At 57.5% G+C, this 14,601-nt stretch overlaps 1 protein-coding gene across 1 annotated transcript; it reads left to right on the top strand.

Annotated features, from left to right (window-relative positions):
- Positions 1 to 2,490: 2,490 nt before the first annotated feature.
- On the top strand, positions 2,491 to 12,905 carry LOC141947997 (antigen-presenting glycoprotein CD1d-like). Its single transcript, XM_074879863.1, has 10 exons — positions 2,491 to 2,626; positions 3,842 to 4,102; positions 4,922 to 4,950; positions 5,058 to 5,342; positions 5,463 to 5,559; positions 9,147 to 9,404; positions 11,788 to 12,069; positions 12,171 to 12,455; positions 12,592 to 12,688; positions 12,810 to 12,905. The coding sequence occupies exons 1-10, from the start codon at positions 2,557 to 2,559 to the stop codon at positions 12,814 to 12,816; spliced, it is 1,671 nt and encodes a 556-aa protein (XP_074735964.1). The 5' UTR covers positions 2,491 to 2,556; the 3' UTR covers positions 12,817 to 12,905.
- Positions 12,906 to 14,601: the final 1,696 nt, after the last annotated feature.

Raw genomic sequence — 14,601 nt, 5'->3', positions numbered from 1 at the left:
ACCCACCTGGCCTGTGGCCATATACACCACAGTTCCACTGGGGCTGGTTCTCCCCTGGTCAAACCCTGTCAACCACAGTGCTATGAGCAGGACTGAATTTCCCTGACAGCCAATCTCCTGCCAGCACCACGGGGCTCAAGGATCTCACTGCAGGAGGAGTGATGCTGAGTATTTCCCAGCCCTTGCTGAACTAGGACAGACAGATGAAACTTTTGGCTGTGGGTGGGACTCACCCCAGGGCTGGGAGCCTGCAGCCTCAGCACCAACAGGGCACACAGGGCAATTCGTCTCCCAGCCAGAGTGAAACACCCTGCAGCACTCATGGGACATGGCAGGATGAAGCTCACCCACCGGACCTGGAGAGCAGATGCAGCCAGTAAGGAAACCTGGTAAGAAAAGTTGATCATGTGCATGACCTCCCAAGGAACCCTACAATAACACACACCCAAACACCCAGTACCGGGGAGGTGTCTGCCACTGTTTGTTCACAGCCCCCAAGAAACTCTGCAATAACACACACACAAACACTCAGGTGTTTTGAGAAGTCTCTTCAGATATTTCAGCCCAGCCCAGTGGGGGCTGGTGCCCACATGCCCAGTGCAACACCCAGAGGCACTGTAGACCTGCCCACCCCACCCCAACTCACCCAGGTGTGGTTCTGAGCTGGGCAGGGTTACAGCTCTCACCTGAGGGGGGGTCTGTGGGGACCAATGGTCACGTGAGGTGGAACTGCAAACTCCTAGTCACCTGGGGGGTGGACACAAAGAGTGGTCACCTGAGAGGACTCTAAGAACCAATGCTACCTGAGGGAACTGTGGGGACCAATGGTAACCAAGGGGGTAACTCTGAAGACCAATGGTCACTTTAGGGGACTGTGAGGACCAACGGTCACCTGATGGGACTGTGAGTACCAATGGTCTGTGTGGACAAACAGCCTCCTGACCACTTTGGTCATTTGCTGGCCAAAGGAAGTGAAAATATCAAGGAGTAAGAAGTTGTGATCTCTGCTACATCATGTAAGAAAGTGCAAAAAAACAACAAAAACTTGAGGACAAGTACATTCAATAGAGACGAGGAAAAGCTAAAGCAGAACTTCCGGTCCACTGCAACAGTGGGAGACATCTGGAGAAAATTCAGAGGGGGCTGAACACATCATGAGCACCTGCAAAGCCAGGTGCCTGCACCTGCCCATGAGCCACCAGTGACCGCACATGCATCTGCACAAGCCAGAGGCCTGCTAATGGCTCATCAGCAAGAAGTGACCAACAGTCACCGTAGGGAGGACTGTGAGGACAAATGGTCACCTCATAGGACTGTGTGGACAAAATCCCCCCTGCCCCTTCCCTCACTGGCTGCCCCATGGCTGTACTTTGCCATCCTAACAGCCAAACACTCTCCTCTGATTCCAGTGCTGGTGGCCCTGCCAGGAGGGATGTGGACATGGTGGTGACATGGTCAGACATCCCCTGGGTAATGCCAAGGTGAGCTGCCAGGGAAGTGGGAGGGTTGGTGCCATTTCTGGGCCCACCAGGCGACCGCAGGGTCCCTACTTCTCTGTGGGACAGCTCTACAGAAAGGCAGGGGTTCGGTTTTTGGAGGTTACCAGGGTGCGCCCCCTCAAACTTCCCCTCAGCTGTGGTTTCAGTTCTGCCTTAGCCCCCAACGTGGTCACTCCCAGCAAAGGGGAAGAGAAACTGCAGGGTGAGTGAAGGCCCCAGGGGACAGCCAGGGAGGAGCTGGTGACATTGTGGGGGTGAGGCCAGCTCTGGTCACCCCATTGTCCTTCCAGCACTGGACACTGGTGACAATAGGGACAGAGCTTCCACCATTCCTGTTCCCATGCCCAGGGGCACTAGGGGAAGGGGATGGGGTTCCCCATCAAAGATGGTGGGGAGGAGCCTCAGGCCCTCTCCTGGGGGTGTTTAGGGGAGAGTTGGAGCTCCCCAGCACTGTTACCACAGCAGTGGGCAAGCTGGGAACTGCTCGTCACTTCTTCCCTGGGGAGCCCCATCCCCAGGGTTAGGCAGGCAGTGCAGGAGGAGCCTGAGCTGGAGGTGCCAAGGGGGACCCAAAGCAGCACTTCTTCCTGTGTGGAGTCTGAGAGGACAGAGGCCATCTTTCTCCAGTCAGGACTGAAACCCAGAAGTCATTGTCACATCCATCAGAGCTGAAAATTCTCCACAAGAACAGAGATAGGGGCAAGGTACCATCAGTGGGGAGGGGGAGTCAGGGGGATCCAACTTGGGTCCTTGAGCACCCATTTTCTCCTAGTGCCACTTCCTGGGCCTCCCTTTCCTTGCCCTCTCCTCCTGGACAGGCTCTCCCCAGCCTGTCACAGCACTTCATGCTCAAGACCTGATTTCAGCTTTCCTTCCTCCTACACATACCCAGCCCCCAGCTCGGGACTTCTGGGCCCCTCCCCAGCACATTCGCACCAGTCCCATTGGCAGAGAGCTACCGCTGTGACTCCTGGGCTGGGTCGAAGCATGGGACTCCACGGGTTCCTCCTCCTCCCGCCATCACTGCTGCTGCTGCTTCAGCCTTGCCGCATGCACCATGCAGCCCCCTGACCGCCTCATCCTCTTTCTTCCCCTCCTCCTCCCTGGGATGTGGGCAGACCCAGAGGGTAAGTGGGAGCCCTGGCTCATCCCAACCACACTCACCCCCCTGTCAGAGAGCCCTACAGGTTCCTCGGGGGAGGCACGGCCAGGCCACTGTCCCCTGCATGGGGGGATGATCCCCATCACCAAAGGGCCACCCCCTCCACCACACAGCACCCAAAGGTGCCCTGTTCCTGCTCACCCTCTCTGTTCCTGCCTCCAGCTCGGGGCTTCATGTCCCACCAGCTCCAGCACAGAGGCTCAGGCACCTAAGCTGAAGTGAGGCCAGGGGTCCCCAGCCAGGCCTGGGGCATTGGGGTTCCCCCAAAGGTGCCTTCATCCTGCCCGTGGGTGTCAGGGGGGTCTCTGCCCCACATGGTGCTGTGGGCCCCTTACAGCAGCACATCATTCGTTGGGGAGCTGCACCTGTGAGAGGGTGTTTCGGGCGCTGCCGTCACATAGAGCGTTTCACCACAACCCTGTGAGACCTCACGTTTCCGGGGAGTGCAGCAGCTGACATGAGAACACTGGATTGATCTCTGGGCTGGGCTACTCTCCTGCCCCTGTCAGTGTTCAGTCTCCTTTAGCTCCTGATGTCCAGGAGCCCCCAGACCTGGACGAAATGCCTTTTCCCCTCCTCCATTCTCCATATGTGCAGGTCTATGGCAGATACAGGTCCTGGCATGGCTGCTTCTTCTGGGGGAAGCATTGCCCCAGATGAGCATTGACGTGCCCCCCACCATCCACTTCGCTCCACACAGTCAGACAGCAGTCACTGGGCAGGAGGGAGGTGGAGAGGGGAGGGGACAAGGTGCCTGAAATCCTGTAAAGGAGAGAAACGCCTCTTTGAAAATAAAACAGAGAAGGAAAAAAAGCAGCAGAGGCAGAGGAAGTTCAGACAGGAAAGCAACCCTGAGCAGGCTGAAGAGCATAGAATCAGAATCATAAAATAATTCAGGTTGGAAGGGACCTTCAAAGCTCATCCAGTCCAACCCTCCCTGCAATGAGCAGGGACATCTTCAACTAGATCAGGTTACTCAGAGCCCCGTCCAGCCTGACCTTGAATGTTTCCATAGAGGGGCCATCTACCACTAATCTGGGCAATCAGTTCCAGTGTTTCACCACTCTCATAATAAGAAATTTCTTCCTTATATCTAGTCTGAATCACCTGTTTTCCCTCCAGTCCCCCCCACTCATCTCCTCTTTCCGGCAGCCCTTCCCAGCCCCATCCTCTTTCCCAGCAGAGCCACAGGTTCTCCAGTTTCTCCAGACCAGCTTCTTCACCAACAGCAGCTCTGCTGAGGTGTTCGTGGTGGCTCTCCTGGGGGACGTGCCCATCTTTACACTGGATCCTGACAACTGGAGCACGCACTTCCACTGGCCCTGGGCTCTCCAGGCCACAGCCGAGGGTGACATGGAGAAGATCAAGGGCCAGGTGAAACCCTTTCTGCGCAATATGGTCCGATACATACACACTGTGGTCTGGCAAGCACAACGGGACTGTGAGTATGGGGATGACCCCACCCAGATCCCCAGGCCCTTTCCCCGGGTTCTGACTGTGCCATCCTCCCCACCGAGGTGGCATTTATGGGGTCTCATAGGGTGCAGCAACTCCTGAAAAGGTAATGGGAAATGCTGTGACTGTCGGGGCACATGGCTAGCAGAAGGAAGGAGGACAGTGCACCAAAAACACCCCTCAGGGCTCTTGCCATCTGGCACAGGGGAACCCCTCTGCACACTGGGGACCTGCCACCAGATTTACCAGAGATGCAGGACCCACACAGCACAGATCAGGGAAAGAGAAAGTTGGGGGCAAATATTTTGGGGGACAACATTCTGTTTGAGCAACTACCCTGCACTAACTGGCCCCGAATACACTCTGACCTTCCAAGGGGACTGAGGGCTTGCAGGAGGACCCAGGGCTTCCTGAAGCATGGCCCCATGCCCTGGTCCCCGTTGCACCCCACTGCCCGCAGCACTCCTGCATGTGCCTCCAGCCACATCCTGCCTCAGGCCACCCTTGTTCCACATACTCATGGGGCCTCTCCACTGGTTCTGCCCTTGGTAGATCCATTGGTGATCCAGACCCGTGCAGGCTGTGTGCTGCATCCCAATAGGACAAGCTTGGGCTTCATGGATGTCGGGGAGGGTGGCAGAGACTTAATAACTTTCGAGGTGGAGAGGCAGCGCTGGGAGCCACAGCAGCCATCCCTGCTAGCAGAGCTAGCCAGCCAGTCCCTCACCAGCATGAAAGCCGTCACAGGGCTCCTGGTGCACCTCCTCTCCATCTCCTGCCAGACCTACATCCTCACCCTGTGCAGGTACGGGAGGGCTGACCTGGAGAGACAAGGTGAGACCACCCTGACCCTGGCACGGCCACCCCAAACCCCCCACACACACTGGGGCCAAGCGGTGCCCCACAGGTGCTCCCCTCACCCCTTGGCTCTCGCCCCCCAGAGCTGCCCGTGGCCACAGTCTTTGCCCGCACGCCCAGACCAGACCAGCTCCTGCTCATTTGCCGCGTCACCGGCTTCTACCCACGGCCCATCAGCGTGGCTTGGCTGCAGGATGGCCAGGAGGTGCCACTGGGCCCAGCGCTCAACACCAGTGCCATCCTGCCCAACGCAGACCTCACCTACCAGCTCCGCATCACCCTGGCCGTGGCCCTCCATGACGGGCACAGCTATGCCTGCCGCGTGCGCCACCGCAGCCTGGGCACCCGCAGTCTCCTCATCCCGTGGGGTAGGTGCCACCCATGGGGATGGGGATGGGGTGCAGGTAGTAGCCACTGGCCCTGCAAGGGGCAGCTCTTGCCTGGTGCTGCCACACTCACACAGACACCCTATTCTCTTCCTGTCCCAGAAAACCGCAGCACAGCTCCAACCATCGGCATCACCATCGCAGTGCTGCTCCTTGTGGCCACAGCCTCTGCTGCATGGGTTTGGCGGTGGAAGCACAGGTGAGGTCTCCCTCCCAGCATCTGCTCTTAGGTTTCTGGGCATATGGATAGGGCCAGGGGTTGCAGCAGAAGCAGCTCTGCAGGGATGAACTCCCCAGCCCTGAGCGCAGTTCACGGCGCCCCCCCTTCCAGGAAAGGTGATAAGGCCATATAGGAGACCCAGGAATTCTTCATTTGAGCCCTGGCTGTCTGCCCAGCAACAAGCTCCCCCACCACCAGCTTTCCTCCCTGCTCATCTCATGTCCCATCCCTGACCCATCAGCACTGACAAGGTGTTTACTCTGGAAAACCACTGCATTAAACAGCTACAAAATTTCTCAACAGCACGTGGCTCCTGTGGCTCTCACCCTCCTTCCCCCTCACATGGTCCCCCCAGGAAACCCCCTAGCGTGCTGCAGAGACCCCACATTGCAACCAGGAAGATTCTCCCTTTTCCTGGATACTGTCTGACCTCCCCTGGCATGTCAGGAGAAGCAATTCCTCCACCAACTTCTCCCACTTCTTGGCATCTCCATGGCAAGTGTCTGTCCCTGGCAGCAGGGCAGTGACGACCTGGGGCCAGACCGGTGTGGGGCCACTGAGTGTGATGGAGGATGGAGCAGGCCACAAACCAGGGAGAGATGGAGGGTTTTGAGCTGTATCGTTGGGGAGAGAAGGGGAAGGGAGGACCCAAGTGACATCTCCAATCCCCTGATGCAGGGAGGCATTTTGAGCAGGTGCAAAGCCACTCCAGCTCCAGCGGTGACCTCACTCTCCATCCAGGATGGGTTTGGGTCGGGATCTCCTCCACTCCTGACTTGTGCCTTCATGCCTGACTCCTGCCCCTGCAAAAGCTGGAGGGGTGGGGGACAGTCACCTTCCCAATATGCCTGACAGCCATGAAAGAGCCATGCTGAGGCTCTGGGGGACTCAGTCTTTGAGCAACATGCCCCTAAGAAGGGTAGTGTGGTGGGTTGACCTTGGCTAGCCACCAGGTGCCCACCAAGCCACTCTATCACTCCCTCTCCTCAACTGGACAATGGGGAGAAAATATGACAAAAGGCTTGTGGGTCAAGATAAGGACAGGGGGATCACTCAGCAATTACCGTCACAGGCAAAAGAGACTCATCTTGGAGAAACTGGTTTAATTTATTGCCAATCAAAACTACAGTAGGTTAATAACACATAAGTAGGATAAGAACACATCTAAAAACACCTTCCCTCCCTGCCCCTTCCTCCCAGGCTCAACTTCACTCTTGACTTCTCTACCTCCTTTTCCAAAGTGGCACAGCAGGATGGGGAATGGGAATTGCCATCAGTTTATTTTATATTGTCTCTGTCGCTCCTTCCTCCTTACTCTGCCTCAGTGTGGGGTCCCACCCATAGGAGACAGTTCACAAACTGCTCCAGCATGGGTCTGTCCCACAGGGTGCTCCAGCACAGGTCCCCCACAGGGTCACAAGTCCTGCTCCAGCATGGGCTTCTCTCCATGCCATCACAGGTCCTGCCAGGAGCCTGCTCCAGTGCGGGCTCTCCATGGGGTCACAGCGTCCTTCAGGTTCATCCACCTGCTCCAATGTGGGGTCCTCAATGGGCTGAAGGTGGATATCTGCCCCACTGTGGTCCTCCGTGGCTGCAGGGGGACAGTCTGCCTCACCGTGGTCTTCACCATGGGCTGCACAGGCACCATCTCTGCTCTGGTGCCTGGACCATCTCCTCCTTCACTGACTTTGGTGTCTCAGTTGTCTCTCTCATGTATTCTCACTTCTCTCTCCCAGATGCTATTGTGCATCAGTTTTTACCCCTTCTTCAGTATGTTAGCACAGAGTCACTACCAACATCGCTGATTGGCTCAGCCTTGGCCAGTGGCAAGTCTGTCTTGGAGTTGGCTGGAACTGGCTCTGTTGGACATGGGGGCAGCTTCTGGCATCTCCTTACAGAAGCCACACCTGCAGGCCCACTGCTACCAAAACCCTGCCACATAAACCCAATACTCTCTACTAGAGGACTACGGAGTAAACCCCTGGGGGTTACCATGGGAGGAGGTGAAGGCCACCATGGGCCAGGCTCAGCCTACATCTCCTTGGGTGTCAAGGTGCTGCTGCAGCCAGGAGGGATGCCCCCTGCATCCAGGAGGGATGACTTCACACCCACCCAAATTCCCCTGGCACTCACAGCTGCTGGCCAGAGAGCCCCAGCCCAACCCTCCACCACCCATACCGCTTCCCGCTAGGGAACACACCTAGCCATGCCCTCCCCAAAACCTCAGCACAGGCCTCATTGGCTACCAGGGCTGCCTCATGACACTGTCACTGGCAGAGCTGCACAGGCAGAGTAGCCCTTGGGAGAAGTGCGCGGTCACAGCTCATGTGGCCACTTCCTTCTCCTGCTACTCTTTCTCCTGCACACTTGCCGCTGGTACCATGCAGCCCGCATGCTGCGTCCTCTTCTTCCTTCTCCTCCTGCTTCCTGGAATGTGGGCAGATCCAGAGGGTAAGTGAGAGCCCTGGCTCACCCCCACCTGCTCCCATCCCTGCATTGTGGGACCCCACAGAGGTGGCAAGGGGTGGGCACAGACAGACCATTGTCCCCATCACCAAAGGGCCAACCCCCACCTCGTAGCACTCAAAGGTGCCCCCGTGCCCACTTGCTCAGGGTTCCCTGCCCCTGGTGCTGGGAGCACCACTGGCACTGGGATTTAGACACCTGAGCAGTCAAGGGGTCCCTCAGCCAGACCTGGGGTGCTGTGGTGTCCTCAAAGATGTCTTCCTCCTGCAGGGAGCCTACAGGCAGCAGGGGTTCTCAGCCCCTCATGATACAACAGCCCTGCACTGGGCTCCAACCCTTTGAGCAGGTCCTGGCACTGCCCTCAGCCTGCAGGATCATTTCTCTTGTAACCAAAGGGTCCCTGGATCCTCTGCATTCTCCCCTGTGAAGCAACGCTCGAAGGTTCCTCCTGCAGCTACAATAAGCCTTCACCTGCATTCCCAGCCTGTTTCCCATTCTGCGGGCAGGCGCTCGCTGTGCCCTGGCCAAGGAAGCACCCACTGCTCCAAAACGGGCTTCACTCTGCCCTGCTTACTACTGAAGCCTCATTCAGTGCTGCGGCACCAAACTGAGTCTCCTGCCTCCTGTTAGGGTTCAGTCTTGAGCACCGCCTGGGAGCCCCTAAAATGCCCCTCCCTCCCAGCCTCCCCAGCCCCTGCACTGTGCGCAGGTCTCCAGTGGATCCAGGTCCTAGCATGGGTGCTCCTTACCAGAGGAAGAATCACCCCAAACCAGCACCGAGGTCCCCTCTGCCATCCCTTCCACACAGCTAAGTGACAGCTCTCAGAAGGCCACACTGGGGAGGTGGATGGCTAAAAAAAAGAAATTAGAGGAGAAGTAGGGGGAGGCTCAGCGAGGGTGTGGAAGGAAACTGCAAACTGAGTGAAACTGGGGATTTCCCCCACCCTGCCTGTCTGCCCCATTTTGCCCTGTTGCCAGGGACACTGCAAGCCAGCCTTCCTCCTGGGGCCACCCACCAGCACCGGAGCTGGCAGTCTCCTGACCTCTGCCTTCATCCTCATGCACCCCAATGCTGCTTCCTCTCCCCCCTCTCCCCACAGGCTCTTGTAAACTCCACATTTTCCAAACCTTTGTCTTCCACAACACCAACTTTGTGGACACTTCGGGCTGGGCCACCCTGGAGGACATCGTCTTTGCTAGACTGCGCAAACCCACCCGGGACATCCAGTACCTCTACCCATGGGTCTACCCATCCCTGCCTGCAGCAGAGTGGGACAACCTGAAAAACCTCTTCAATATCTACATGCACAACCTCATCCTGTCCCTGTTGGGTGATGCCAAGCAGTACCAGATACCCTGTGAGTACCAGGTGCTCAGCACCTCCTCATCCAAGGCAGGAAGCTGTGAGAAGGAGCTCAGAGCCACCACCACCAACTTTCCCAAAATGGGGCTGTCAGAAGGGCATAGAATGGGCCTCATCTTGCACCAGCAAGACCCCCAAACCACCCTATCCTGTGCAGAGGTCACACAAGGCCATCCTGGTCCTCAGCACAAACCTTGGGCTGTCTAGCTCCACTTACGCCCTCACACCAGCCCCCCTATTGCTCTCTGGGCACCACAGATCCCACCAGGGGCAGCCCAAGGATGACGAGCTACAGGGCTTAGGACAGGTTTCTCACCTGCAGAGTTTCCACTTGGTGTAAAGTAGAGCAGTAACACGGGGGAATATAGAATAGAATAGAATAGAATAGAATAGAATAGAATAGAATAGAATAGAATAGAATAGAATAGAATAGAATAGAATAGAATAGAATAGAATAGAATAGAATAGAATAGAATAGAATAGAATAGAATAGAATAGAATAGAATAGAATAGTTCAGTTGGAAGGGACCTACAAGAATGATCTAGTCCACTGCCTGACCAATTCTAGGCTGATCAAAAGTTTAAAGCAAATTATTAAGGGCATTGTCCAAATGCCTCTTAAACACTGACAGTCTTGGGGCATTGACCACCTCTGCAAAGAAAAGTTTCCTAATGTCAAGTCTGAATCTCCCCTGATGCAGCTTTGAACCATTCCCAGGCATCCTGTCCCTGGATCCCAAGGAGAGATCAGCACTTTCCTCTCCACATCCCCTCCTCAAAAAGCTGAGGTCGCCCCTCAGCCTCCTCTTCTCCTAACTAGACAAGCCCCGAGTCCTCAGCCACTCCTTATAGGACACGCCTTCCAGCCTCTTCACCAGCTCTGTTGCCCTCCTCTGGATGCATTTGAGGACCTTCACATCCTTCTTAAACGGTGGGGCCCAGCACTGCACACAGCACTCAAGGTGAGGCCGCACCAACACTGAATAGAGCGGGATAATCCCCTCTCTTGGCGGGGAGGTTATACTCTGTTTGATGCACCCCAGGATGCGGTTTGCCCTCTTGGCTGCCAAGGCACACTGCTGGCTCCTACTGAGCTGCTGCTGACCAGCACCCCCAGTTCCCTCTCTGCAAGGCTGCTCTCCAGCCACTCCCCTGCCAGTCTGTATTTGTGTCCACTGTTACTCCGTCCCAGATGCAGAATCTGGCATTTGTTCTTGTTAATGCCATTTCATGCCGCTGATGATTGCCCAATGCTCCAATCTATCCAGATCCCTCTGCAAGGCCTCTTGTCCCTCAACAGACTCAACAGCACCTCTCAGTTCGGTATTATCAGCAAACTTGCTAATGGTGCACTCAACTCCTGCACCCAGATCATTGATCAAAATATTGAGCAGCACTGGCCCTAGGACTGAGCCCTAAGGAACACCACTGGTGGCCATTCGCCAGCCAGATGTAGCCCCATTCACTACAACCCTTTGAGACCTCCCTTTCAGCCAGTTCTTCACCCAGTGCACCATGAACGTGCTCACCCCACAGACAACTTGTCCAGAAGGACGCTGTGAGGGACAGTATCAAAAGCCTTATAAAATCCAGGAAAACTACATCCACTGCCTTCCCCTCACCTTATCATAGGAGGATATGAAATTAGTTACAAGACTTTCCCTTTGTGAACACATGTTGACTGTGCCTGATGATTGGATTGTCCTTTAAATGCCTTTCAATAGCCCCCAGTATGATCTTCTCCATAATTTCTCCAGGTACTGAGGTCAGACTAACAGGTCTGTAGTTTGTAAATTGGAATAATGCTGGCTAGCTTGCAGTCAGTGGGGACCTCTCCAGACTCCCAAGACCTTTGGTCAAGAGATCTTTGATCAAGAGGTGTCCTGCCATAACATCGTCAGCTCCTTCAGTACTTGGATGAATCAAGTGCTTGGATGAATCAGTTACTTGGATGAAACAGCTGGTGCCTTACAATTTCAGTGTCCACAAATGGAAAGTCAGTGTTCCCACAGTCGTGGTCCTCTGACTCAGAGGACTGGGCAGCCCAAGGTCTATCAGTATTATTAAAGACTGAGGCAAAAAGAGCATTGAATGCCTCTGCTTTTTTCTTCTTTCCTGTTAGTCAAGTGACCATCTTCAACAAGTATCAGTCCAATGTTTTCTTTAAACCGCCTCTCACTATTAACACACTTAAAAACACCTTTCTTGTTGTCTAACACAACACTGGCCAGTCTCAACTCTAATTGAGTTCTCACTGTGGAGAATGACCTGGGGTGCAGAGGGATGGGGGAAAGGGTTCTGCTGAAAGAAGTGGGTGCCAGGATGCAATATCAGGTTCCAGCTCGACCTGCACTCATGATGCCCATTGTCCCCCCCAGACCCCTTTGTGTTCCAGTGCGCAACCGGCTGCAACTTGTATCCCAATGGCTCCTATACCAAATTCTACCATCTCGCCTACAACAGCCACAGCTTCCTCAGCTTCAATGTGGACAACATCCTCTGGGAGAGGCAGCAGGAAAGCGAGCTGGCAATGCAAGTTGAGAGGAAGTTCACCACCTTCACTGGCTTCTCTGAGACTGCGCAGCACCTTCTAAATGTCACCTGTGTTGACCACATGAAGAAATTCATCGAGTATGGGAGGGCATCTCTGGAGAGACAAGGTGAGACCACCCTGGCACGGCCACCCCAAACCCCCCACACACACTGGGGCCAAGCGGTGCCCCACCAGGGCTGCCCTCACCCCTCAGCTCTCTCCTCCCAGAGCTGCCCGTGGCCACAGTCTTTGCCCGCACGCCCAGACCAGACCAGCTCCTGCTCATTTGCCGCGTCACCGGCTTCTACCCACGGCCCATCAGCGTGGCTTGGCTGCAGGATGGCCAGGAGGTGCCACCGGGCCCAGCGCTCAACACCAGTGCCATCCTGCCTAACGCAGACCTCACCTACCAGCTCCGCATCACCCTGGCCGTGGCCCTCCATGACGGGCACAGCTATGCCTGCCGCGTGCGCCACCGCAGCCTGGGCACCCACAGTCTCCTCATCCCGTGGGGTAGGTGCCACCCATGGGGATGGGTGCAAGGCGCGGGCAGAGGCCCCTGGCCTCATGTAGGTGCCTGGAGGATGGTGGGTCAGGCTCTGATGGGAGCTCCAGCCATGGCCTCCTGCAACCCTTCTCTCTCCTCCAGGCAGCTCCAATGTCGCTCTCAGTGTTGGCATCACCATCACAGTGCTGCTGACCATGGCTGCAGTCCTTGCTGGGGCCATCTGCCACTACAGGCGCAGGTGAGGTCTCCTCCTCGCCCAGCTGCACCAGCCCCATCAGCTCCAGGCCATGGCACGTGGGACCCGCCTGGCCAGGGCTGCTGCCCTTGTCCAGCCTCACTCACCTCTTCCTCTCCTGCAGGCACTGAGACCACAAGACACAGCACACCTGTGATACCCTGGGGCCACACTGGCTCCCCACATCTCCCTGATAATAAACCACTAATTAACACCCCCACACATGTGGGAACTCTTGGTGTGCCATGACCAGTGCCCATAAGCACATGGCATCATGTGACTCCTGCCCACCCCAGGACAGACCAGAAGAGCCCCGGTGCAATGCAGGAGCACGTCCACACTCCTCATCTCAGGGTGAAACACCAGGACAGCCCCCCAACACCAAGAGGGTGTCCCTGGCCCCAGCCCCTATTCCTGGGGCACCAGGCTCCCCACGAAACAGCAGGACTAGGCCAACGCAGGCTGGGGCAGTGATGTGGCAGGGTAAGAGAGGATCATCCCCCCCTCCACCCTTCTGGGAGCACATCAGCACCTCTGCACCAGATCCAAGTCCCTGGGACAAAGGAATGATGACAAACAGGCTCAGGGACAGCACACAGCTTGGGGACACGGGGAGCCCAGGCACGCGCCTGGCTGTGGGAACGGGCTTCACCTCCCTCGTGGGAAATTCAGCCACCCTGGGGCAAACCTGCCCAGTTCAGTGCTGGGGGCAGCAGCACCGAGGGGACAAAGATGTCTGTGCCACGCAGGGTGTTGTGCGCACACGCGGCAGCAAAGGACATTCCCAGCAAGGACAGTGGATGCAGCCAGCCGGTGCATCCACCTGCGCCGGGGGTAGACCAGAGGGACTGGGTCACCCGCCCGGCCCCAGGTGTCAGGGTGCCGCCGCGGCCATGCAGCCAGGGGCTGGCCTTGCTCCCACCCAAATACCCCCAGCACTTGTGGCCACAGGTCAGGGTGCCCCCTCCAGCCTTCCTGTCCTCCTGTGTCACCCCGTGGGCAAGGGGCTCCCCCTCACCTGCCCACCCAGGCACTCGCCCTCGCTCCCCTCCTCTCGCCCCTTCCCACTGCGTCCCTGCCCCACCCATCACCCTCCCCCATCCCCCACATCCCTCCCTCCCCCACACAACCACAGCCCTGACGCTGGTCCCCTTCTTCATCTCAAAGTGCCCGTTCCCCGTCCCTCTTCCCCAGCCCCTCCTGTCCCTCCTCTGTCCCCGCGGGTCCCTGCCTCCTCCCCACACACCCCCGTGCCCCCGCCCCACGGCGCGAGAGCCGGGCGGGCTCCCCGGGAGTGCGCGCTTACAGCCCAGCACCAGCTTTACCGCACCTGAGCGCCCGCCAATGGCGACACGTACTGCACCTGACGTCATCAGACTCCAGGCAGATCCCTGGGCCTGGCCCTCCCCACCGGCCAGTCACCCGGCTGCGCCGGCTCTCACTGTGCCCCTGACCCCGCCCCCCCAGCGCTGCCATTGGCTGTTCCACGGCCCATTCGCCAATGGCGAGCTGTGCTGCTTCAACGTCACGGGACGCCAGGCTGATGCAGGGCGAGGAGGGCTGGAGATGGGGGCAGCGCTGGGGGGTGACTCACAGCGGGCCCGGCCTGCGGGAACCCCGCCCCGGATCCCTCCCAGCGGCCCCCGGCTCTATCCAAAGCCCGGCCCCCCCATGCCAGGCGCTCCCAGGGCCTCCCCCGACCCCCCCATCCCCCGCGGATCCAGCCCTCAGCCCCCCTCAGCACCCAGCGGGCCAAGGATGGCCCCAGGGGGTTTCCCGGCCCAGCCCTCGCCAGGCCCATCCTCCCGGGGGGAGCCCATCGGCCACCAAAGGGCCTGTCCTGGCCCATCCCCTACCCTGCCCTGTGCTGCCACGGCACCACCCCGAGGTGCCCGGGGCTCAGGGGCTGCCCCCCC

The sequence above is a fragment of the Strix uralensis genome, chromosome 10 (genome assembly GCF_047716275.1).
Source record: "Strix uralensis isolate ZFMK-TIS-50842 chromosome 10, bStrUra1, whole genome shotgun sequence".
Classification (NCBI taxonomy): Eukaryota; Metazoa; Chordata; class Aves; order Strigiformes; family Strigidae; genus Strix; species Strix uralensis.
Note: the sequence above shows the minus strand (reverse complement) of the source record. Positions and strands in the feature narration are given on the sequence as shown.